Below are 26,010 nucleotides of genomic sequence, written 5' to 3' on the forward strand. Positions count from 1 at the left end.
GGGCTATTAAACTTAATGCCCTTGCCAAACCTCTCCCAGGCCCAATACCCCAACTGTTCCCTTGTGAACATACGTACCTCACTCCAGAGACAAGTACACAGGACATATGGTGTAACCTGGAGGAATGCTACAGAGACTGCTCAGCACCACTCTAGCAAAAAGGGAGAAGTGATCATCACTTAGAGCCAAACAGTATCTGGGAGCTGGGGTGAAGACTGTTGAGGCAGCTAAGATCTTCTTCTCCACTGAGACCAGTTAGTCATCGTTACTCCTCTCCAACCCGCAGCTTTAACTGGCTGGCTAACAACTCAGAGTGACAGACAAGACAGATCCATCACCCCAGAGTTTCCAAAAACTATCAAAACAGTGCTCCTGCCAAGGGAGTTAGGGCCTCTACAGATTTATTATAAAAGTAGCAAATTTGGCCGTTGCAGCTCAGTGATGATGAACCCAACTAGTATCCATGAGGATGCAGGTTTGATCCCTGGCCTTGCTCAGTGGGTCAGGGATCTGGTGTTGCCATGATCTGTTGTGTAGATCATAGACGCAGCTTGGATCCCGGGTTGCTGTGGCTGTGGTGTAGCCTGGCAGCTAAAGCTCTGATTCAACCCCCAGCCTGGGAACTTCCATATGTCAGCTGTGGCCCTAAAAAGCAAAAACAAACAGGAGTTCCCGTCGTGGCGCAGTGGTTAACGAATCCGACTAGGAACCATGAGGTTGCGGGTTCGGTCCCTGCCCTTGCTCAGTGGGTTAATGATCCGGTGTTGCCGTGAGCTGTGGTGTAGGTTGCAGACGTGGCTCGGATCCCGCGTTGCTGTGGCTCTGGTGTAGGCCGGTGGCTACAGCTCTGATTCGACCCCTAGCCTGGGAACCTCCAAATGTCGCAGGAGCAGCCCAAAGAAATAGCAAAAAGACAAAAAACAAACAAACAAAAAAGTATCAAGTTTTCTCAATAAACTATAAAAAGTTTTCCAGGTTTCCAAAAATCTCTCCTTTCTTATCTTTATTCTCTTTTCTCCTCAAGTTTACATACTAAGCTCATGGGCCCTTGGCTGTCACCTCCACTGTTCCACTAGATTATAATTGCCTTGAAGCTTATGATCAGTTCTCAGTGGGATTTTGGAGCCTGTAATAACCTCAAGCTCTCTGCATGCTTAACTTCCTTCCTCTTGCTTCTTCCTTCTCTGAGATTTCGGCATGACATTAAATCCTTGGCTACTTATAGTTGATTCTCTGAATTTTCCACTGGTCACTTGTAGGACAAATTGCTTCCCTCCTGAGAAAGGTCAGACTGGGCGATGTAAATGCCTGAGACCAGAAGGAGGGGGAGGAAACTGGATCCTCCCCAACCGCTATGCCCTTGGTTTCTCAAGATATCAAGGAGAGTCAAAGACAAAATGATAACTTTAATTCACTGTCAGAAAAAGCTGTCACATGAATTTGGATTAGAAAACATATTAGGCTTGGTTTTTCTGGAAATGTAAAGAAGAGAAATGACCCTTAATAGGTTCAACCACCATTTTCCAGATCTTCCTCTTGCATCAAAAGCTATATACATCTTCTCCCCAAAGCACCTGCTCCATGAGCCAACTTACCCTCTTTATCTCACTCCAGCCAGAACAAGCTAATTCCCCTCCACCCCACCCCTCTCCTTTCAGTCACACTGTGTGGGTGCTAAAGACCCTGGGCTCTGACCAATGAACAGAATTGTCCTTTAAGCCAGCAACCCACAGGCAGTGGCACCCAAAGCCCCCACTCCCAGTCCCCATGGCAGGGGCCACAGAGCTGGCATTGTTTCTACTGTCTCAGGAAAAAGGAGCCAAAAGCTGACCCTCAGCATAAATCAAGGCCCAATATGGAGAGAGAATGAGGGCTCCCAGGCCTAGAGTAGGCTGCAAGCTGGGGGCAGGAAAAGGGAGTTTTTGCAGTCATTCTATCTTTAAAAATAAGGGGAAAAGTGGACACTTTTCCACTACTATGGTTCTATAACGTACTCTACTGCTGAGCTCCAACAGGGTCTGCAAGCACAAAAGGGTCAGAGCTTTGCCCTGGCTGAAGATAACAGCAACAAATAGGAAGATAAATCAATGTAGTAATTTGCAGGACGATGATGTTGGGAACTCAGCTCTTCACATGGCTGCCAGCCCTACAGAGGACAACACAGTAAGAATCAAGACAACCACTCCAGACTGGGTTAGCTGGGGAATCGTCAGGCCTTTTCCTAGGTCCCAAATCTGTAGAAACAAGAAAAAAAAAATTTTTTTTTCATCAATTAGGGTCCTGGTCACTCTCACAGTTCCCTTCTCAAAAAGGAGCTCTATCTAGGAACAGACAATTTCTCTCAGCCTGATTCTAGAGAAAAGCACTTCTCCCCTTATTCCTTACCTTCACCTTTCTCAAAACCCACAGAACGTACCTACCACCACCTACTTATCCCAGTAACAGAAAAGGGATCCACCCTTAGCCCTATATATAAGAACTTCCAGACTGAATAGATAAAACTTTCCCTCATGACAAGAAAACAAGATCAGTGTTTCCCAAAGTGTAATTCTCCAAAAACTAGATCCTCAGAACAGTAAAAGGCATTACATGGTAGGGGGAAAGAGTTCTATGTTCAAATAAATTTGGTATTTACCCATAAGACCTCTCAAATAATTTATTAATACACACTGCTAATCTCCAAAATGGAGATATAATATACATGATTTCCTAGATACAGCCAACCACAGAACCCCCTTTGAGAAGGACCATTTGTCCAATCAGAGGACAGGTATTTTTAAAAAATACTCCTTGCGATCTAGAATAATATTTCTCAATTTTGTTTTGACTGTGACCATCCCCAACTAAGAAATATCTTTTTAATGAGTGTGTGTATATACACACATATGTATTATATATCATATATAAAAGTTCATGAAATAATAAGCAATATTTATCATTATATTAAGTTGTATTCTATCTAAATTTCTTTCTTTTCTTTTTCTTTTTTGGCTGCACCCACGGCATGCAGAAGTTCCCAGGCCAGGGACTGAACTTGCACCACAACAGTGACCCAAGCCTACTGTAGGGACAATGCCGGATACTTAACTTGCTAAGCCACATGAAAACTCTAAATTATTTTATTGGTAACAACCTACTAAATTGATTTTCTACATAATGAGTCAAAAACCGCAATTTAAAAACCACTGATCTATTGCAGATGCATCTGGTTTGTAATCACTTAAATATATTCTCACTTTAAGTATAAAAAAAAAAAAAACAAAACAAAAAAACCACTGATCTAGACTCTTTTGTCCTCTAGGGATATTAACATATTATATTCTGAATTTCTGAAAGACCCTCTTGAACAAAAGTAGTCTTCAGGTTTCTCACTTTCCACACACGATGGCCTCAACACACACAGATGCCCACACTCTGAATATAAAACTGATTAAATTTTTTTCTCTGCTTTAGAGAAAAATTAAGAGAGCCCAGAAAAAAAAAAATCAAGATGAGATGAGATCAAGATGCCCCTACCTTAGCTTCTAAAGAGCTTCTACCTAGGGAAGATTAGGAGTCAATCAGATTCCACAAAGTTATTTTGTTTAAAAAGGCATAGTGTTTTATAAAAACAAAAAACTGAGTTCTGCTGGGTGGCAGTGATAGAGGGATAGTTTCTAGCATACTGAGATCCTGTCACTTCTACTTTCTTAAATCAACCCCACCTCCACTCCCCCATTAAATCTTCTGGCAAGACAATTATCAAGTTCAGAGTGAAAGAACAGTGGACTGTCACACAGAACAGATAAAATCCTGTCCCACACTCAGAGCCAGGACTTGCTAGGACAACAAACAAAAGCAGATTTAAAGGCTTAAGAAAAGCCTTGACTTAGTTCTGACATTTTATAAAACCTCCTTCCCTTCCCTCCCCCAACAATGAGACATATGCAAATATATGGCAAGTCCCTGCCTGAGCTAGGGGAGCAGCAGAGGAAGCTGATCAGCTGATTTTCATTGGAGAGCTTTGTTCTGTGGAATACGAAGTCATTAGTGGAAATGCCCTCCCTCTCCATCCCCTCCCTGAGGGAAATGAAGTCATTTTGAATCAAACTGAACACTGCCCCAGGGAACAGTTGATAGATACACTTAATTTAATAGGTCATTTATTCTCTCACTTTTCTGATTCCATTAAACTATTGGACCAGACTGAAATTCAGAAAGTGCTTGTCTCAGAGCTCTGATGCAGAAGTTACAAAAGGTCAAATTAAGGCAAAAGCATCCAACTGAGAGGTGGCTCAGGTTGAGAAATAATAAAAAATGAGGAAGAATGAAGCTATAATTATCTTCCTGGGAAAGGAAGCAGGACTAAAGGTAAAGAGACCCCAAAACATAAATCTTAAAATGCTGGAGGAGAGGTTGATCTATGACCTGGGAAAGGTTTAATTAAGCTTTAATTCCTTAATACAAAGGAGTCACCAGTTTGAACTGACCCCATGATCATGCAGGAGACAAAGGGACAGATTTCAGGCTAGCAAAAGACTGTGAGGGTTCTTGCTTTGGTGCATAGGTTAAGTACCAGACTACAGCAGCTTGGGTCACTGCAGAGGCACAGGTCTCATCCCTGGCCCAGGAACTTCCATATGCCACAGATGCGGCCATTAACAAAAAAATTCCAAACCCAATATTAAAATCTGGGATTATACACACCCAGTTTCTGTTAAAGTTGGCCCCATTCTTCTATCCAATAGTTCAAAATGAATGAAAAAACAAAAGCAGTTAACACAATCCAATATCAAGATTAAAAAAAGTATATTTAACTCCAGCCAGATTTGTCAGTCTGGATTGACAGAAGATAAGACTAAAAGCAGCAACTATGTCATCTAGCTCATATGAATCCCCAATGTCTACAACAGTGCCTGACACAACAGGAAACAATTATTTGTCTGATAAATATGCCTTCTAAACCAGATGTATGGTCTGGCTTCAGGGTTCTCTTTTAGTGACATTCCTCTTAAATGGCCAGGCCTACATCTAGTGCTCAGCTAGACCATCAACTGGGCTGCCCATCAACACACAGGGCATTATTTGAGCTTTCCCAAGAGGCGCCCCCAGCAAAGGTCCAACACAACTAATTTCAAGAACAGATCTCAAGCCAGACCTTCGAAAGACAGATTCCTCCTAGCCTTACCATTCCTTTCACCCAGAAAATGTACTTAAGTCTACAGTTAACTTACCAAGTGTCGGATCCCATTCCAGGTGTGATACATGAGAGGGAAGACAATCCCAAATTTGGCTGTGTAGATCAGTGTTGGCCCTAAACACAGGGACTTCACAAGTTCCAAATGAGATTCAAAGTTCCCAGGGAGCAAGAGGGCAGACAAGCCAAAAAGAGAGACCCCTGAGGAAAAACAAAGCAAGCCCATCACAGCTGTCCATTAACTACAACCACTATAAACACATAAAACTGCTTCTATGATAGCCCCTAGACTTCACACAATTCTAAACCATTTAAAAAGGGGAAGAGTTAAACTAATGTTCACATTTGTAGTGGGAGATAAGCTACCTGGAATCTGACCCTAATCACTTTAACTTTGTCATGTATTTTAGCATACCATTCCTTCCTTCAACGACCCTCTCTATAAAAACCTCACCTGCCATTTTAGAAGTCACCTCTGGCTGTGACTATATCATCATCTCAGTAAAAAAATAAAATAAAATAAAAACAATATATTCGGTCCAAGGAAAAGACAAATTTTAAATCTTAAATTGTTCAAATTTTTACATGAAAATTTGACTCAAAATGGATCAGAGACCTAAGTGTAAGAACTAAAACAATAAAACCAAGAAAACATAAGAGGTGTTCCCATTGTGACTCAGTGGTTAACGAATCTGACTAGGAACCGTGAGGTTGCGGGTTCCATCCCTGGCCTCGCTCAGCAGGTTAAGGATCCCACACTGCCGTGAGCTGTGTGGTGTAGGTTGCAGATGCGGCTCGGATCCTGAGTTGCTGTGGCTCTGGCATAGGCCAGCAGCCACAGCTCGGATTAGACCCCTGGCCTGGGAACCTCCATATGCTGTGGGTGCAGCCCTAGAAAAAGACAAAAAACAAACAACAACAGCAAAAAAGGAAACATAAGAGTACATCTTTATGATCTTGGATTAGCAGTAGTTTCTTAGATATGACACCAAAACTAGAAGCAACAAAATAATAAATTAGACTTAATCAAAATTAAAAACTTTTGGGAACTGTCCATTTCTTCATCAGTCTAGGACACTGGTGTTGAGAAAATTACAAAGGCTTCCAGTCCTGTGATGAAAACTATGACTTCAGGGAGTTCCCGTTGTGGCTCAATGGTTAAGGAATCTGACTAGGGACCATGAGGTTGCAGGTTCAATCCCTGGCCTTGCTCAGTGGGTTAAGGATCTGGCGTTGCCATGAGCTGTGGTGTAGGTCGCAGACGCGGCTCGGATCCCTTGTTGCTGTGGCTCTGGCGTAGGCTGGTGGCTACAGCTCCGATTCGACCCCTAGCCTGGGAACCTCCATATGCCGCGGGTGCGGCCCTAGAAGAGACAAAAAGACAAAAAGACAAAAAAAAAAAAAAAAAAAAACTATAAGAGATTATTGAGAAAAATTAAAAAAAAAAAAAGAAAACTATGATTTCACATTGCTGGAGCATTTGTTGTACTTCTGGGTGGTATAGCTTTCTATAAGTTTGCTGTAGCTGAATCAAAAGAGAGGCACATGCAGATTTCTACAGAAACTGATTCCATGAGAGATTTTTGAGGAAATGAGGAAGGCTGCTATTTTTCAAAGTGCAAAGTGATTTTGGAATGTAAAGAATTTCTTGGGGTTTGAGTTCCATGGAAGTTTGTCACTGACCTGTGTTCCCAAACTGAAACTAAACTATGAATATCTGGACTAAGGAATAATTTCTCTTGATAAATAAACAATTAACAAATGCTATGGAAAACAACTAACAACTTTTGCACTAGAAAAAATGTCATTAAGAAAGTAAAAAGACAACATATATAATGAGAGAAAATATCTGTCTGATAAGGGACTTGTATACGGAATATATTAAAGACTCCTATAATTCTTTTTTTTTGGCTGAACCTATGGCATGCAGAAGTTCCCAGATCAGGGACTGAACTCTTGTCACTGCTGTGGCTCAGGTCACTGCCAGATCCCTAACCCACTGGACCACTGGGGAACTTCAGACTCTTACAACTCAATAATAAAAAGACAATCCAAATCAAAAATGGGCAAAGGGAGTGCCCATTGTGGCTCAGCGGGTTAAGAATCCTACTTAAGGTTAAGAATCCAGCGCTACTTTGAGCTGTGGCCTAGGCCACAGACTTGGGCCAGACCTGGTATTGCTGTGGCTGTGGCGTAGACTGGCAGCTGCAGCTCCAATTAAACCCCTAGCCCAGGAACTTCCATATGCTATGGGTGCGGCTATTAAAAAAAGGGTGGGGGAATAGATAGCTCTCCAGAGAAGATAAATAAATGGGCAATAAGTATATAAAAAGATGCTCAATACCATTAGCCACTAGGGAAATGCAAATCAAAACCATAATGAGAAGCCACATCACACCCACTGGGATGCTATCACAGTTGGTGCTCCATATCCATGGGCTCTGCATCCATAAATATGGATGGAAAATATTAAGGAAAAAATTCCAGAAAGTTCCAAAAAGCGAACTTGAATTTGCCATAACCTGGCACCTATTTACAGAGCATTTACACCGTATTAGGTTTTTTGTTTTTTTGTTTGTTTTTTGGCTTTTGGCCGCATCCATGGCCTATGGAAGTTCCCAGGCTAGAAGCTGAATCACAATGGGAATTCCAATACTGCTATTCTTAATAGAGCTAGAGAGTCATTAAAGAGTTTTAAACAGGAGAGTGATATGGTCAGATATGCCCTTAAAAAAAATTTACTTGGAGAGTTCCTATTGTGGCTCAGCCAGTTAAGAACACAACTAGTATCCATAAGGATGCGGGTTTGATCCCTGGCTTGCTCAGTGGGTTAAGGATCTGGTGTTGCTGTGGCTGTGGTATAGGCCAGCAGCTGCAGCTCCAATTTGACCCCTAGTCTGGGCTTCCGTACATCACAGGTGTGGCCCTAAAAAGGAAAAAAAAAAAAAAAAAAAAAAAGGATGACTTGGCAGCAACATGGGGATGGACTGGAAAGGAATCAGAATGGAGACAGGAAGTCTGAGGAGGAAGCCATGTTAACCCCAAGTCTCCAGTTGATAAAACTGTAATAAACTGACTGAAGATAAAAATAGGGAGAATAGGGAAGGGACAACTCAGAAAGATATAAAGGAGGTAAAACTTTAGGGGAGCAAGTAAGTAAGTCAAGGATGGTGGTTTGCATGGTCTACTGACTAGATAATGGCCATTCACCCACAAAGAAAACAAAGGAAATGCAAGTTACATTCAATTTAGGTCAGTTTTTGATTTATTGAGGGATCAATGTTTATACTGAGGAAGGAAAGATAAGTTCAATTTGGAGTACACATATTTGAATTTAAGGTGCCTAAGGAAGGTCAAAGTGAAGATACTCAATAAACAGCTGGATAAAAGTCTACAGCTAGCTAAGTTCTGGTTTGAACATTTGAGGACTATCTACATGTAAACGATAAGTGAAGTTTTAAAGTATGGATGGGGTAACTTGGGGAGAAAGTTAAAGAAAAATGGGAAAATCTGCTTGACTATAAAATCCTGGGGGGAGTTCCTGTCGTGGCTCAGTGGTTAACGAATCCTACTAGGAACCATGAGGTTGCGGGTTCGATCTCTGGCCTTGCTCAGTGGGTTAAGGATCCAGCGTTGCCATGAGCTGTGGTGTAGGTCGCAGATGCGGCTTGGATCCTGCGTTGCTGTGGCTGTGGTGTAGGTCAGCAGCTACAGCTCAATTCGACCCCTAGCCTGGGAACCTCCATATGCCGAGGGAGCGGCTCAAGAAACGGCAAAAAGACAAAAAATAATAAAATAAAATAAAATCCTGGGGGGCAAGGGCTATTCATCTCTGTAACCACAGCATTTAATACCATGATTGACAGAAACCAGGTCCTCAATGTTTACTTAGTGAAGTACAGGACGCAACCTGGCACTTGAGACTGGAGTCTGAAATGGGGGCAGTCTTGTGGGACTGAACCCTTAACCCGCAGAATCTACACTAACTCTGAGTATTGTGTCAGAACTGAACTGAACTGCAGGAAATCAGTTGGTGTTTGGAGAATTTGAAAATTTAGTGGTACTGGGAAAACACCAGTTGGGGTCAGAAATGTTGCCAATAAAAACAATTCACAAGAGGAGAGTATTTCTTGAAAGAACAGAGAAGCAGCCAGACAATATTTGTATAATGATCCCCAGACCTCTTTGACCTCCCAGGGTCACTGGTGAAACATTTTTTCCCTGATTATGAAAACATATTTCAAAGAATTAGTATATAAATGTACAGTTTAGAAAAGTTCCCCATAATCCCACCACTCAGAGATAACCATTATTTTGCGTCTATCCAGACTGTTTCCAGTGTACATCTAAGAGACTGCTGCTATTAAATTTATCATGCTTCCCATTCCTATTTTTGTTCTCTTAAGTCGACATCCAGAGTGCAGCTTCTTGAAATCACATCAATTCTGGACTAGGCATTATTAATATGCCCATTTTAAAAGGAGGTAACTAAGGTGCCTCTTAAGTCATTCATCTAGCAAAAATCTGTTCCCTTCCAGTTTTGAAGTAGAGACCCTCAGCCTTGAAAGAAAACATGATAACTACTACCCTACAGAAAATAGCTACTATTCTCTATCATGAAATTAAGAGAGGTTTACGAAGAACAGGATAAACGCTAATAAACACAAGGTCATTCAAAGGAGTAGAGATAGAAAAAGCAAATAATTATTAAATTCAGTCGTAAAAAAAAATACACTCAGTTTTAGCCATATTTAACAAACACTTACTTATTTTTATCATTATAGTCTATGTAAGAATCAACATCCTTTTCTTCAATCAGTGGTGATAAATATACTGAGATAATAATGGAAACTACAGCCTAATAAATAAGCTGCTCTTCATCTTCCCATGATTTTTAGGATTAGTCCGAAAATCTACCTGCTTATTAATACTATCAAACTAAGCAAAAAGCATCTTTCTAAAAATTATAAAATTCTAAGTAAACAGAAATAAAGTAACTACGAATTTACAGTTAGAATAGCCTAATCTTGAAATTTATCTTGCAAGTAGATTAAAAACCCGAGAGAAACTATACAGACTCCCAGGTATCATCTCTTTAATAACCAAAAGATTAAGTTAGAAATGACAACATCAGATCTTAGAAAAGAATTCCTATCCTTGATTATCAACAAAACTCATCTAAGTGTGAATAGCAGAGACTTAGTTTTAGATAATTTCTCCAATGTCTCAGCAGCAGCTCCATAAATAGAGGATTCCTATACTTGAGCCACCAGTCCTGTTGATGACCACTTCAGTAAAAACATACTCTACAGAAGCCTATGAAGGGCCCCCAAAGGATATTATGAAAAAACCAAAATACGGCCAGGCCTCCAGCACTAACCAGAGAAAACTTTAAAAAATGTAGCAGATCCTCAGAGTTCCCACTGTGGCACAATGGGTTAAGGATCTGGCATGGCTGCTGCTGCAGCTCAAATTCAGTCCCTGGCCAAGGATCTTCCATATGCTGCAGGCGCAGCCATAAAACAAAAACAAAAACTTACTACCTGAAAAGGATATACTAACACCAGCATACACTTCACTCTGTAACTGTTTTTCATTATATAAATAAGTAAATAAATAGATATTCTAGTTTGTAATCAAGAAGTTCCCAGGGTAGGGGTCGAATTGGAGCTGTAGCTGCCAGTCTATGCCATAGCTCATGGCAATGCTGGATACTTAACCAACTGAGTGAGGCCAGGGATTGAACCCACATCCTTATGGACACTAGTTGGGTTCGTTACTGCTATACCACAGTGGGGACTCTGTAACCAAGATGTTTTTGAGGCTGGGGAATGAGTTAATGTTTTGCACCTGATCAATTCTAGGTGACAAAAAAAAAAGGGGTGCTAAAACTGAGGTTCCGAAAAAGTAAGGATGATGACTAATCTTGGACGGTGTTTGGTCCATGTTTAGTCGCCCAGCCCATCAATATCATAATTCTCTGTTCTCTGTAATGTCAATAAATACAATATCAGGACATGCTAGGGATAGTTGAAAAATTTGCTAAGGATCTGTCCATTGATATGAGTGGAGTGTTAAAATCTCCTACTATTATTGTATTCCCCTTAATTTCTCCTTTTATGCCTGTTAGTATTTATTGTATATATCTGGGTGCTCCTATACTAGGGATAGATATATATTGACAACTGTAATATCTTCTTCTTGAATGGATCCTTTTATCATTAAATAGTGTCCTTCTTTGTCTTTCTTTACGGCCTTCATTTTAAAGTCTAATTTGTCTGATGTAAGTATTGTGACTCATGCATTCCTATCTTTTCCATTCACGTGAAGTATCTTTTTCCATCCATCCCCTCATTTTCAATTTGTATGTGTTCTTCACCCTAAAGTGTGTCTCTAGTGGATAGCATATTGTAGACTCTAGCTTTTTTTTTTTTTTTTTTGCTTTTCAGGGCCACACCTGTGGCATATGGAGGTTCCCAGGCTAGGGGTCTAATTGGAGCTGTAGCTCCCAGCCTACGTCACAACCACAGCAATGTGGAATCCAAGCTGTGTCTTCGACCTACACTGCAGCTCACGGAAACGCTGGATACTTAACCCACTGAGTGACGCCAGGAATGGAACCCACAACCTCATGGTTCGTAGTCAGATTCATTTCCACTGCACCACAACGGGAACTCCAGCTCTTGCTTTTTTTATCCAATCTGGAGCATTTAGCCCACTGACATTTAACTTAATTATTGACAAATATGTATTTATTGCCATTTTAAACCTTGTTTTCCAGTTGATTCTATGTTTCTCCTTTGTTCCTTTCTTTTTTTGGTTGGATAATTCCCTTTTATTTTATGCTTATGTCTTTTTTTTAGTTTTTGTGAATGGTTTTTGATTTGTGGTATACAGATGGCCAACAGGCACATGAAAAAAATGCTCAACATCACTAATTATTACAGAAATGCAAATCAAAACTACAATGAGGTACCACCTCACACAGGTCAGAATGGCCATCATTAACAAGTCAACAAGTAACAAATGCTGGAGAGGATGTGGAGAAATGGAATTCTCCTTCACTGTTGGTGGGAATATAAATTGGTACAACTACTATGGAAAACAGTATGGTGGTACCTCAGAAAACTACATACAGAACTACCATATGATCCAGCAATCCCACTCTTTGGGCATATATCTGACTAAACTTTCATTGAAAAACATGCACCCCCCCCCCCCCCGATGCTCACTGCAGCACTATTCACAATAGTGCAGACTCGGAAACAACCTCAATGTCTATCAATAGATGAACGGATTAAAAAGATATGGTACATATACACAATGGAATATGACTCAGCCATAAAGGAGAACAGAATAATGCCATTTGCAGCAAAATGGATGGAACTAGAGACTTTCATAATAAGTAAAGTAAGTCAGAAAGAGAAAGACAAATATCATATGATATCACTTTCATCTGAAATCTACTATACGGCACAAAGGAATCTTTCTACAGACAAGAAACTCATGGACTTGGAGAAAAGACTTGTGTCTGCCAAAGGAAAGGGGGAAGGAGTGGGATGGACTGGGAGTTTGGGATTAATAGATGCAAACTATTGCATTTGGAGTGGATAAGCAATGAGATCCTGCTGTATAGCACTGGGAACTATATCTAATCACTTGTGATGGAACATGATTATCATGATTATGTGTGTGTGTGTATATATATATACATATATTATATATATGTATATATATATATAATATATGTATGATGACTGGGTCACTTTGCTGTACAGTAGAAATGGACAGAATAGGAGTTCCCGTCGTGGCGCAGTGGTTAACGAATCCGACTAGGAACCATGAGGTTGCGGGTTCGGTCCCTGCGCTTGCTCGGTGGGTTAACGATCTGGGCGTTGCCGTGAGCTGTGGTGTAGGTTGCAGAGGCGGCTCGGATCCCGCGTTGCTGTGGCTCTGGCGTAGGCCGGAGACTACAGCTCCGATTAGACCCCTAGCCCGGGAACCTCCATATGCCACGGGAGCGGCCCAAGAAATAGCAAAAAGACAAAAAATAAATAAATAAATAAAATTAAAAAAAAATTTAAAAAAAAAAGAAATGGACAGAACATTGCAAATCAATTATAATGAAAAAATAAAAATCTTAAAAAATATTGGCTAAGAAAAGAATCTAAGCGTTGTGGGAACTCATAATTAATTGCTAAAGAAAGAATAAGAAGCTTAAATGGACTTATCATTTTCTCTAAATCAAGTTGCCTGGTTGCAAAGGAGGCACTGCCAGGAGCCAAAGAAATAGTAAAGTTCGTCAATGAAGTGTGTGTGTGTGTGTGTGTGTGTGTGTGTTCAGGTGCGCTTAAAAACACACATACATACCTGCACTCAAAGCAATACCAGTGCCACGGTGGCAAATGGACATCGCCATAGGAAGAGACCAGCTGAAAAGAAACACACAAAGGCAATTTAAAAAGCAATAGATGACACAATAGTATACAGTAACCTTGGCAAAGAGAACACACACTACTTAGGAACCAGGCAACTATCACAAAACAAAAACAAAGTTTTTACATTCCTGTTTCTAGTTCCTGTTTCACATTTCTAATTTGAAAATTAGAAAACTGATTTAAGTAGAAGTGTCCCTTTTATCAGACTGCATCATTAATAGAGCTGAGAGGAGGAATCAATTAAAACTCAAACTCAGGGAGTTCCTGTCGTGGCTCAGTGGTTAACAAATCCGACTAGGAACCATGAGGTTTCGGGTTCGGTCCCTGCCCTTGCTCAGTGGGTTAACGATCCGGCATTGCCGTGAGCTGTGGTGTAGGTCAGCAGATGCGGCTCGGATCCCGCATTGCTGTGGCTCTGGCATAGGCCGGTGGATACAGCTCTGATTCGACCCCTAGCCCGGGAACCTCCATATGCCACCAGAGCGGCTCAAGAAAAGGCAAAAAGACAAAAAAAAAAAAAACACACACAAAAAAAAAAAAAAACAAAAAACCTCAAACTCAGAAATTCCCTTGTGGCACAGCGAGTTAAGGATCCTGCATTGTCGCAGCGGTGGCACAGGTCACAACCACAGCACAGGTTTGATCCCTGGCCCAGGAACTTTTCTTCCATTCTTAAGAAGAAACAGTGAGGGTCAAAGATACCAATTAAAGTTGCATACAGTTGAAAATAATCACTAGGGGAGCTCCTGCTGTGGCGCAATGGGATCATTGGCATCTCAGGAGCGCTGGGATTCAGGTTCCATCCCCGCCCAGCACAGTGGGTTAAGGATTTGTGACTCAGATCTGATCCACGGCCAGGGAACTCTATATGCTGCAAAGTGGCCAGAAGGAAAAAAAATCTCATAAATAGAAAATAATCATTAGAATACAACCATCTGGGGCCTTCCATTCCTTTAGTCATAAGACAGAAATAGAAGAAAACCTGAGTTTTATTTATCCACTATTTCATATAATATAGTCATCCATGAATTTTATTATATACTCACAATATTGAGCATATCATTCATTCCCTAATAAACTACCTATTCCAAATTTAAAATCCAATTTTTTTTTTTTTTTTTGGTCTTTTTAGGGCCACATCCAAGGGATATGGAGGTTCCCAGGTTAGGGGTTGAATCGAAGCTGTAGCTGCTGGCCTATGCCACAGCAACACCAGATCTGAGATGCATCTGCAAACTACACCACAGCTCATGGCAACACTGGATCCTTAACCCACTGAGCGAGCCCAAGGATCGAACCTGCGTCCTCATGGATGCTAGTCAGATTCACTTCTGCTGAGCTACAACGGGAACTCCCTAAAATCCAATTTTAAGTATATGGGGTTTTGTCTTTTTAGGGCTGCACCTGCAGCATATGGAGGTTTCCAGGTTAGGGGTCGAATCAGAGCTGTAGCCACCAGCCTATGCCAGAGCCACAGCAACGCCAGATCTGAGACACATTTGCAACCTACACCACATCTCATGGCAATGCTGGATCCGTAACCCACTGAGCGAGGCCAGGGATTGAACCTGCATCCTCATGGATGCTAGTCAGATTCATTTCCTCTGAGCTACGACAGGAACTCCAGTATATGTTTCTTAATCCTCAGTTTTGAAATATTTTGTCATCAAACCCCTTTTTAAATCATGTTCTGATTTGTCAATACGCCAAAGCATTTCCAATGGATGAAAAACACTGCTATATTCTGGACCTAGTTCTCATGCTCAAGAGAGAATTGGTTAGTGAAATGGAAAAAATGGGAGTCTTTGGATAAAGTTAACATTACATTCATCCGGAAAGCCAGCTTAGATAGAGAATGCTGAGCATAATCAGACCATGCTTTCTACACTCTAAAGGGAAACAAGTCAAGCAGGTTGAGAAGATCTCAAAAAGAAATTCTATGTAATAAAAATGGTCACAGTAAGAAAGGAGTAATGTCTAAAGAAACCAAAAAAATTGGCTAGACACCACTCTGATTAACTCAGACTTAACAAGACAAATACAAAAAGCAGAAGAAGAGCCTCATAACAAAGGACAAGAAGAGAACAATGGTATAATTTGATTAGAAGAATCAGGAGACTAAAAACCAGAATGAGCTGAGGCTTGCAAAAACGTCAAGGACAACAAAAAGGGGCTTTTAAAATTGTATTCAGGGAAAGAAAGCCTCCTAACTGGGATTGACAATTTTATGTTAATGGATGACCGAGTACAAAGCAGATTGCTCAACTATTTTATTTGTCAAAGAAAATGATTATCAGACTGAAAAAGACAGAACAAATATTGATTTGCGAGAACTGAAAAAAAAAAAGTGGAGAAATTGTAAACCATTACTTAGCATTCGAAATGCACTTAGGGCTCCTGGCCAGATGAATTAAATCCCCTGACTGAAAGAGCTAACACATAAAATATATGTATATTCTAGTGATCTTTTAAATGGAAAATGGTTAGTGCTATGAAGTCAAACGTTACTCTAATTTTTAAAATTGGTTAAAATCATAGCTCGGTTAGCCTAGTACTGAGTAGGTAAGAGAGATTTTATTTTCCAAAAAAACCACAATGTTATTTCCAATCCTACACTGATTTTCCAGACTCTTGTCACTCCTCATCCGGCAAGTATTTATATTTACTCCCTTGAAGCTGGGCAGAAGTTTATGACTGACTGCCTCAAGACAGAGAATACAGCAAAACGGACACTGAACAACTTTCGAATCACTTTCACTCCTTCCATCCCTCCATCCCTCCCTCCTTCATGCTGCAAAGAAACCCAAAATAGCCTATGCAGAGATATCATGTAGGAAGAAAATGAGTAAACGGACCTTCAGATTATTTCAGTCTCAGCCTTTGTGTTTTCTAATTGAGGCTTCAGACATCATGGATCAGAGATGGGCCAACCTCACTATTTCCTGTTCAAACACTGGGTAAGAGCCTGGTATAGCATATCAAGATTGTTTTAATTCACTTACAGAAAAGATTCTAAGAGCCAGTATGATTTCCCTTAGGAAAAATTTTTTTCAGGAAATAATGAGATCCCCTTGAACACAGATTATATCTTCGAGGAATAACAAGCATCTATTAATTCAAAGTATATTACTATTTTTTTCTTTTTTGATTGTTAGTAGAATGTTAAGGAAAAGCTAGAGAAGACATAGGTGATATGAATTTCAACAAGTGATCTAACAATCATGCTGCAAACAATGCCATCAAGAAAATAAAAACAAGAGTTCCCATTGTGGCTCAGCAAGTTAAGAACCTGATTAGTATCCATGAGGATGTGGGTTTGATCCCTAGCCTCACTCACTGAGTTAAGGATCCATGTTGTCACAAGCTGCAATGCAGGTCACAGATGTGGCTCAGATTTGGCATTGTTGTGGCTGTGGCATACACAGGCAGGCAGCTGCAGCTCTGATTTGAGGCTTTGGCCTTGGAAATTCCATATGCTGCAGATGTAGCCCTAAAGAGAAAAAAGAAAGTAAAATACAAAGATATAAAATTGACCAGTAAGTACATAAAAAGATGCTGAACATCACAAATCATTAAAGAAATGCAAATCAAAACAAGACACCTCTTCACATCCATTAGGATGGCTATTATTAAAATAACAATGAACAGAAAATGTCAGTGAGGATGCAGAGAAATTGGAACCTTTGTGCACTGCTGATAGAAATGTAAACAGCACAGCCTCTATGGATTACAGTATGTTACTTCCTCAAAAAATTAAATATGGAATTACCGTATGATCCAGCAATTCCACTTCTAGAATCTACCCAAAAGAATTGAAAGCAGGGACTCAAAGAGATATCTGTATACTCATGCGCATAGCAGAATTATTCATAATAGCCAAAATATGGAAATAAGCCAAATATCCATGGACGGAAGAACAGATAAACAAAATACAGAGTATACACACAATGGGATATTATTCAACTTTAAAAAGGAATGAAGGAGTCCCTGTCATGGCACAGCGGAAAGGAATCAGACTACTATCCATGAGGACGTGGGTTCGATTCCTGGCCTCATTCAGTGGGTTAAGGATCCAGCATTGCTGCGAGCTGTGGTGTAGGTCGCAGACAGGGATTGGATCCTGAGTTGCTGTGGCATAGGCAGGCAGCTGTAGTTCCAATTCAACCCCTAGGCTGGGAACCTCCATGGGCTGAGGGTGCGGCCTTAAAAAGCAAAAAAAAAAAAAAAAAGGGCACGGGAGTTCCAACTCTGGTGCAGGGGAACGGCAGGCATATATGGAGGGCTGGAATGCAGGTTTGATTCCTGGCCAGGGCACAGTGGGTTAATAAGGATCGGGCCTATCATAGCTGTGGCTCAGATTTGTTCTCTAGCCCTGGGAACTTCATAAGCTGCAAAGATAATATTTATTATTCCTTTTTATTTATTTTCTTTTAGGGCCACAGGTACGGCATATGGAAGTTTCCACCACAGCTCACAGCAACACCTGACCCTTAACCTACTGAGCGGGGCCAGGGATCCAAGCCACATCTTCACAGATACTAGTCAGGTTCCTTTCCGCTGAGCCACAACAGGAACTCCCCCCAAAAAATTTTTTTTAAATAAAAATGAGCATAGGACTTGAATATCCATTTCTCCAAAAGAAGATATACAAATGGCCAATAATAAACACATGAAGATATTTGACGTCAATAAAGGCTGTCAGCAAAAAATTGGGCTTAGATCTATTTTAGGCGGTTCATGGTAGAACCAGAGTCACTGTATACAAGATACAAGTTGCAGTAAATTCACTAATATACAGGTCCTTCTGATAAGAGAAATTCCTCAACTGGAAAAGGGTCTTAGTTCCTTGTCACTGGAAGCATGCAAGCACAGGCAGAAATCCATTTACAAAAATATTGCAGAGGAAATTCACTCAGTAGGTACAAGGATGGTTTTGGTTTTGGTTTTTGATTTTTATGGCGGCACCCACGGCACACGGTCACAGGGACAATTTCCAGGCCAGGGATGGAATCCGAGCCACAGCTGTGACCTATGCATTTTTGAGGACTGACATTGGGAAGACAGGGAGACTGATTTCCAGCGTTGGTTTCAAGTAAAAAGAGACCAGTTATGAAACTCTTTTGGTAGCAGAATAAGCCTCAAGAGCCCTTAGAGTAATCCTAGGTATTCCCTTCCTCCTTCAGTCCTACTTAGTGAAGATGTACTCTGTGGGCAACTCGATTCTCTGCTTCCAGGACATTAACCATTCGACACCCCAATAACTTCATCTATTCTTCTTTTTTTTTTTATGGCTACACCCATGGCATATGGAAGTTCTCGGGCCAGAGATCAAATCTGAGATCAAATTGCTACCTAAACCGCAGCTGCAGCAACGCTGGATCCTTTAACACAATGTACTAGGCTAGGGCTCAAACCTGTGCCTCTGCAGCAACCTGAGCCACTGCAGTCGGATTCTTAATCCTGTGTACCACAATGGAACTCCCAACAATGGCTTTTAAACTTTCAAGTTGGTTTTGTTATCCAGGACTAATGGCCTACAGTGCAACTGGCATGCTGGCCAGTCCCACACAACTATTCACAGAAGCTTAATGGAATATCCAAACCCCCAAGTAGCATTGTTAAAGCAAATGAAGTTGGACTTCCCTTGCGGCACAGTGGGTTAAGGATCTGGTGTTGTCACTGCAGCAGCTCAGGTTGGGGCAGTAGCATAGGTTTCATCCCTGGTCTGGAAACTTTCAGATGCCTTGAGCACCCCCCGCCCCCCCGCCCCAATGAAGCTGAAATTAAAATTAAGGAGCCATTCCAACTCTTAAGTTTTGTTTTGTTTGGGTAAGTTTTGTTTGGTTTGTTTTTTTTTTTTTTTTTTTTTTTTGTCTTTTTAGGGTTGTGCCTGCAGCATATGGAGGTTCCCAGGCTAGGGGTTGAATTGGACCTATAGCCCTCAGCCTAGCCACAGCCACGGCAACACCAGATCAGGGCCGTGTCTGTGACCTACACAGCTCACAGCAATACCGGATCCCTAACCCACTGGGTGAGGCCAGGGATCAAACCTGCATCCTCATGGATACTAGTCAGATTTGTTTCCACTGAGCCACGACAGGAACTCCTCCAACACTGAAGTTTTTATTTCTAACTTCCTTTAGAATAACTTGTTTCCCTAATTTAATCCCTATATACACTTTAACTTTGATAAACTGACTTAATTTATTAAAAGATAGAATATTTCACAAAGTACTAACTTAATTAACCATGTACTTCCATGCTATCTCCAAAAAAACTGAAAGTTTAGCAGTAGGAAATACATGATTCCAGGAGTTCCCATTGTGGCACAGCGGAAACGAATCTGACTAGGAACCATGAGGTTGTGAGTTCGATCCCTGGCTTCACTCAGTGGGTTAAGGATCTGTTGTTGCTGGGAGCTGTGGTATAGGCCACAGACATGGCTTGGATCCTGCGTTGCTGTTGCTGTGGCGTAGGCTGGTGGCTACAGCTCAAATTAGACCCCTAGCCTGGGAACCTCCATACACCTTGGGTACGACCCTAAAAAGACAAAAAAAAGAAAAGAAAATATATGATTCCAGATATCTCAGATAACTTTCCCACATGGCACCTTAGAAACAGCCCCATGTTCCCTGCTATTTTTCTTTTCATAAATATGTGTAGAGTTTCATAACTAGAAGAGCAAACAAGATAGTCAGACTCATCTAACCAGCTTGTTATCATTTGTTATAAGACCTGTGAAAAAAGACCAAGGTTTTAAATATAATTTCAAAATAATTTGAGAGGTTCTTCATCATTATAATCCTCCCCCAAATCTTTCATCTCTTAAAAAAAAAAGTTTTACCATAAAGCTGAAAAGATTGAGATCATTTATTAGTCTTCTGTTTTAATAGAATGTCCAATTTCTACAATCAGAATTATTTCTGGAATCTGGCTTGGAAAAAATCTGAAGGGTTGTGGTATTTGTGGAGGTGGTTAAAAAATGACCAGCCTCCCTGGCAGGAACCCAAGTAAAGACGGCAGCAGGGCTCAAGATGTTTTGCTGGGTTAGCTAGAAAAGAGCGGATCTACAGGGGGATGTGGGAAGGCACCAGCATAACAGCCATCAATGCTACTTCTGAGAACAACAAATTAACAGAAACAGACATATGTACATGTATATTCTCACATATGTAACTACATGTATATATGTGTTTTCATACATATATACCCCAGCTCTAGCTAGCAAGGGTCTAGAAGCAATAATACCCTGGCAGCAATGAGCATATCTAGCACCCAGATCTTGATTGCACAGGAACCATCTTGAAGAACTACCACTAGTTAAGTCTGGAACAATCTGAGCACAAAATAAATCAGGGTAACACTGTAACTCTTTGGGCAGAATAGGAATTGTGAAATAATAGGAAAATACATACACATACACACACATATCTATTCCCAGCTGATACAGAGCTCCTAGTACTCTTATTAATCTCCTCAAGTACAGCAGTGCTGGGAGTATCTTTTTATTTTTCGGGGGCCCCACCTGTGGCATATGGAAGTTCCCAGGCTAGGGGTCGAACTGGAGCTGCAGCTGCCAGCCTACACCACAGCCACAGCAACACCAGATCCAAGCCACATCTGTGACCTACACCACAGCTTGTGGAAATGCAAGATCCTTAACCCACTGAGCGAGGCCAGGGATCGAACCTGCATCCTCATGAATACTAGTCAGGTTCATTACTGTTGAGCCACGGTGGGAACTCCAGGAGTACCTTTTTATTTAGTCTTTGACTCTGGTCCCTGACACGAAGTTTCTAAATCCCTTGGAATTTCCTGGGTGATAAGAGTGATCTTTGGAGTTCCCGTTGTGGCGCAGTGGTTAACGAATCTGACTAGGAACCATGAGGTTGCGGGTTCGATCCCTGCCCTTGCTCAGTGGGTTAAGGATCCGGCGTTGCCATGAGCTGTGGTGTAGGTCACAGACGTGGCTCGGATCCCGAGTTGCTGTGGCTCTGGTGTAGGCTGGCAGCTACAGCTCCAATTAGACCCCTAGCTTGGGAACCTCCATATGCTGCGGGAGCGGGCCAAGAAATGGCAAAAAGACAAAAAAAAAAAAAAAAAGAGTGATCTTTGTTCTAATGAGGTGACTCTGGATGGGGGATGGTCACCAGAAAGCTCAAACTATGACCAGAAACATGGAACTTTCAGCTTCACCCCACCTCCTTGAAGGGAGGGAAGGGCTAGAGACTGAGTTAATAATTGATTATGCCTATGTAATGAAGCCTCCATAAAAATCCCAAAAGTACAGGGTTCAGGGTTTTGAGGTTTGTAAAAACATCCACACATCAAGAGGGTAGAGCATCCCAACTCCATGGGGACAGAAGCTCCTTCCAGACATAAAGGCACCTAAAAGGCTATTCATCTGTATCATTTGTAATATCCTTTATAGTAAACAAGTAAACTTAAGCAAACACTTCTGAGTTCTTTGAGCCATTCTAACAAATTACTGAATCCAAGAAGCGGGTTATGAGAACTCCCGATTTATAGTTGGTTAATTAGAAGCAAAAGTGACAACCTGGGACTTGCAATTGGCATTTTGAGAAGGAGGCAGTCTTGTGCGACTGAGCCCTTAACCTGTGGGGTCTGTGCTAATTCCAGGTAGTTAGTGCCACAAATGAATTGCAGAATACCCAGCTGGCATCTGCAGAGGTGAAAAATTGGTTGATGTGGGGAAAACTCCTACACATTTGGTATCAGAGGTTTTGAAATATTAGCCTCTTTAGTTGGTATCATAAGGGTATAAGAGAAAATAGCTTTTCCTTTTAGAAATCCTTGTGTCTGTACTAACAAAGAAAGAAAGCTTTAGGAGTTCCCGTTGTGGCTCAGCAGTAACAGATCCAACTAGTATCTATAGGGACTCAGGTTGGATCCTTGGCCTCACTCAGTGGGTCAGGGATCCAGCGTTGCCCTGAGGTGTGGTATAGGTTGCAGACACGGCTGGGATCCTGCATTGCTGTGACTGTGATATTGGCTGGTAGCTACAGCTCTGATTCAACCCCTAGCTTGGGAACTTCCATATGCCTTGGGTGCAACCCTTAAAAAAAAAAAAAAGAAAGAAAGAAAGAAAGCTTTACCCCATAGAAATAAATACAGTGTGATGGAATTAGAAAAATCACAATTTGGGAGTTCCCGTCGTGGCGCAGTGGTTAACGAATCCGACTAGGAACCATGAGGTTGCGGGTTCGATCCCTGCCCTTGCTCAGTGGGTTAACGATCCGGCGTTGCCGTGAGCTGTGGTGTAGATTGCAGACGCGGCTCGGATCCCGCGTTGCTGTGGCTCTGGCGTAGGCTGGTGGCTACAGCTCCGATTCAACCCCTGGCCTGGGAACCTCCATATGCCGCGGGAGCGGCCCAAGAAATAGCAACAACAACAACAACAAAAGACAAAAGACAAAAAGACAAAAAAAAAAAAAAAAAGAAAAAAAGAAAAAAAGAAAAATCACAATTTGGCAACCATCGGAGTAATAACTGATTCAGACGAGTACCATCAACAGATACCAATGGGTAAATATCTAACAAGAAATAGACTATAGTCTCAAGAATATCTCCCTACAAAGTATTAATAAACACAACATTTTTATTCATTAATTTTACAGTGGAGAAATCCTAACCAGTGATAAAAGTTTCATCACCACCAACAGTATCATTATGTCATCATGTGTCACCCCCTGACAGGATACACTAAGAACATGGTATCACTTCAGAAGTATTCCTGCCCCGCCCCCCAAAAAAGTATTCCTGCCAAAATTGCATAAATCACAAAAAAACATCAGACAAACCCTTTGGAGTTCCCGATATGGCGCAACAGGATTGGTGGCATATTGAGGGCGCTGGGATACAGGTTCAATCAACCCCTAACCTGGGGACCTCCAAATGCCGCAGGTGTGGCCCTAAAAAGATTTTAAAAAAAGGAAAAAAAAGAGAGAGAGAGAGAGAACTAAGTGTAATACATGTTCCTGAGTTGGATCTTGGACCTATATGGGATATTACTGGAACAACTGGCAAAATGTGAATGGGATTTGAGGATTAGATGGTAACACTGGATCAATGTTAATTTTCTATGATGGTTGTTCTATGGAGAGTTCCCTGGAATTCAGAAAACATACATTCAAGTACTAAGAGATTATGGAAGGCAGAAAGATGTCCACATTCTAATCCCTGGAACATGTGAGTATTTACCTTGGGTGGCAAAGGGGTATTAAGGCTACAGATGAAATTAAGGTTGTTAATAAATTCACCTTAAGATAAGAAGATTATCCTGGATAATCTAGAGGGCTCAATGTAATACAAAGTGTCCTTAAAAGTGGAAGAGGCTGCTGGAAGGAGGGAATCAGAGACAAATGTGACAATGAAAGTGATGAGATGGGACAGCCTGACCCTCCATTGCTTGCTGAAGATGAAGGAAGGAGGCCACAAGTCAAGGTATACAGAGCAGCCTTTAGAAGGTGAAAGAGGCAAGGAAACAGACTCTAGAGCCTCTGGAAGAGAATGCAGCCCTGAATAACACCTTGATGTTAGCTCTGTGAAACATGAGCCAGACTTTGACCTATAGGACTATGAGATAACAAATGTGCTGTTTTGAGCTACAAAGTTTGTGATAACTTGTGAGAGCAGCAATAGAAAACTAATACTGGGTGTTCCTGCTGTGGCACAGTGAGTTAAGAATCTGACTGCAGGGAGTTCTGTGATGGTCTAGCGGGTTGAGGCTCCTGCGTTCTTACCGCTGTGGTTCTGGTTGCTACTGTGCAATGTAGGTTCAGTCCCTGGCCCAGGAGTTCCCACATACTGTCTGAGTGGCGGAAAAAAAAAATAAACCCCGAGAGAGAACCTGAAATAAACGTTGCAACTCTCATTTAAAAAAAGAAAAGAAAAGAAAAAAAAAAAAGAATCTGGAGTTCCTGTCATGGCTCAGTGGTTAGCAAAACAGACCAGCATCCATGAGGTCAAGGGTTCGATCCCTGGCCATGCTCAGTGGGTTAAGGATCCGGCATTGCCATGAGCTGTGGTGTAGGTCGCAGACGTGGCTCGGATTCTGCATTGCTGTGGCTGACCCCTAGCCTGGGAAGCGCCTTATGCTGCAGGTGTGGCCCTAAAAAGACACACACAAACCCCACCCCACCCCACCCAAAAAAGAATCTGACTGCAGTGCCTTGGGTGGCCATGGAGGCAGAGATCTGATCCTCAGTCTAGTGCAGTGGGTTAAAGGATCCAGTGTTGCCACAGTTGCAGCATATGAAGAAGAAAAAAAAAAAAAAAAAAAAGAAGGAAAATTAATACAGGAGTATGGGGCACCATCATTTCTACACTTGTTTTTAAATCATTCAAAGATATTAACACATTGGGCATCTACATAAAGGTATATAGCAACACAGTGCACTATTTCTGCAACATTTATGTGAATTTGAAATTGTTTCAAAATAATTATTTTTAATTAATGGGAATTACATTTTCACTTACCAGAGTTTTCCAAATAGTAGTTTTGCAGGCTAGATTACCATTCTAAGGCCAGAAGATAGAATTTAGTCATCTTGTTATAAAAAAGGCCTGAGGGAAATCATCATAGAGGCTATGGGCCAACCTCTAAAACTTTTACCCACTACTACTAAATTCCCTGGTTCCAGAGCCCTTACCGGTAGATAGTGATATGGGGAGACAAAGGACGGTTTGAACCAAGGTTCTTATTCCAGAATCTCTCCATCTCTTCTTTGGCTGTGGTTCCCAAAGGAACAGCACTAAAATAAAACCAAAAGGTTTTAAAAATGATTAAAAGTAAACTTGGTTTAAGTATTTATATAACAAAAAGTTAAAATTAAAAAAAGGTAAGCCAAGCTAGATGAGTCCATGCATTAGGAAAATACATGTGTCCACTCATCTTATCTTTCTGCCAAGTTTGACTCAGTTATTAATAACCTCAATCACCCAATGAGGTCATATCAGAGGATAACTCTTCTTTCCAATCCCCCAACACATAGGCCCAATAATGGAAGCTAAGCTTTCTTGTTGGGTGGCAGGGCAAATACAATATTTCAATACCATGAGGTTGCGGGTTCGATCCCTGGCCTTGCTCAGTGGGTTAAGGATCCGGCATTGCTGTGAGCTGTGGTGTAGGTCACAGACATGGCTGGCATCCCACATTGCTATGGCTGTCGTGTAGGCGGGCAGCTGTAGCTCTGATCCAACCCCTAGCCTGGGAACTTCCATATGCCGTGGGTAACTCCATACTGGGACAAACCAGTAACTCCATACTGGGAAAAAACTTAGCAGATGTTTCTGTATTCAAATGATGAAATTTAAAATCACCAATAATGGGACTAATGACATCATATGCCCCTGATGTGATGTACTGAGGATATG

General features: G+C 41.3%; 1 protein-coding gene and 2 long non-coding RNA genes across 3 annotated transcripts in view; 1 reads left to right on the top strand and 2 right to left on the bottom strand.

Moving 5' to 3' along the window:
* Positions 1-1,386: 1,386 nt before the first annotated feature.
* The window catches only part of SDHC (succinate dehydrogenase complex subunit C), a 33,684-nt gene continuing 9,060 nt past the window's right edge, over positions 1,387-26,010 (bottom strand). The window contains exons 3-6 of the mRNA NM_001444462.1: positions 25,287-25,388; positions 13,547-13,608; positions 5,214-5,377; positions 1,387-2,234 (exon numbers count right to left, since the gene is read on the bottom strand). Coding sequence (NP_001431391.1) covers positions 2,130-2,234; positions 5,214-5,377; positions 13,547-13,608; positions 25,287-25,388 — 433 coding nt within the window. The 3' untranslated portion in view covers positions 1,387-2,129. The remainder of the gene's footprint in view (positions 2,235-5,213; positions 5,378-13,546; positions 13,609-25,286; positions 25,389-26,010) is intronic.
* LOC146404025 (uncharacterized) lies at positions 19,459-22,988 on the top strand. Its single transcript, XR_014843968.1, has 2 exons — positions 19,459-19,519; positions 21,677-22,988. It is a non-coding gene; the product is annotated as an uncharacterized LOC146404025 (long non-coding RNA).
* LOC146404026 (uncharacterized) lies at positions 23,216-25,184 on the bottom strand. The gene is made up of 2 exons (XR_014843967.1): positions 25,114-25,184; positions 23,216-24,842 (listed from the first exon to the last, which is right to left on the bottom strand). It is a non-coding gene; the product is annotated as an uncharacterized LOC146404026 (long non-coding RNA).

This window comes from Sus scrofa, chromosome 4, assembly GCF_054392235.1.
Source record: "Sus scrofa isolate SSC_HxYL_T2T_F1_AM1 chromosome 4, Sscrofa_HxYL_maternal_Yorkshire_Landrace_v2.0, whole genome shotgun sequence".
NCBI lineage: Eukaryota > Metazoa > Chordata > Mammalia > Artiodactyla > Suidae > Sus > Sus scrofa.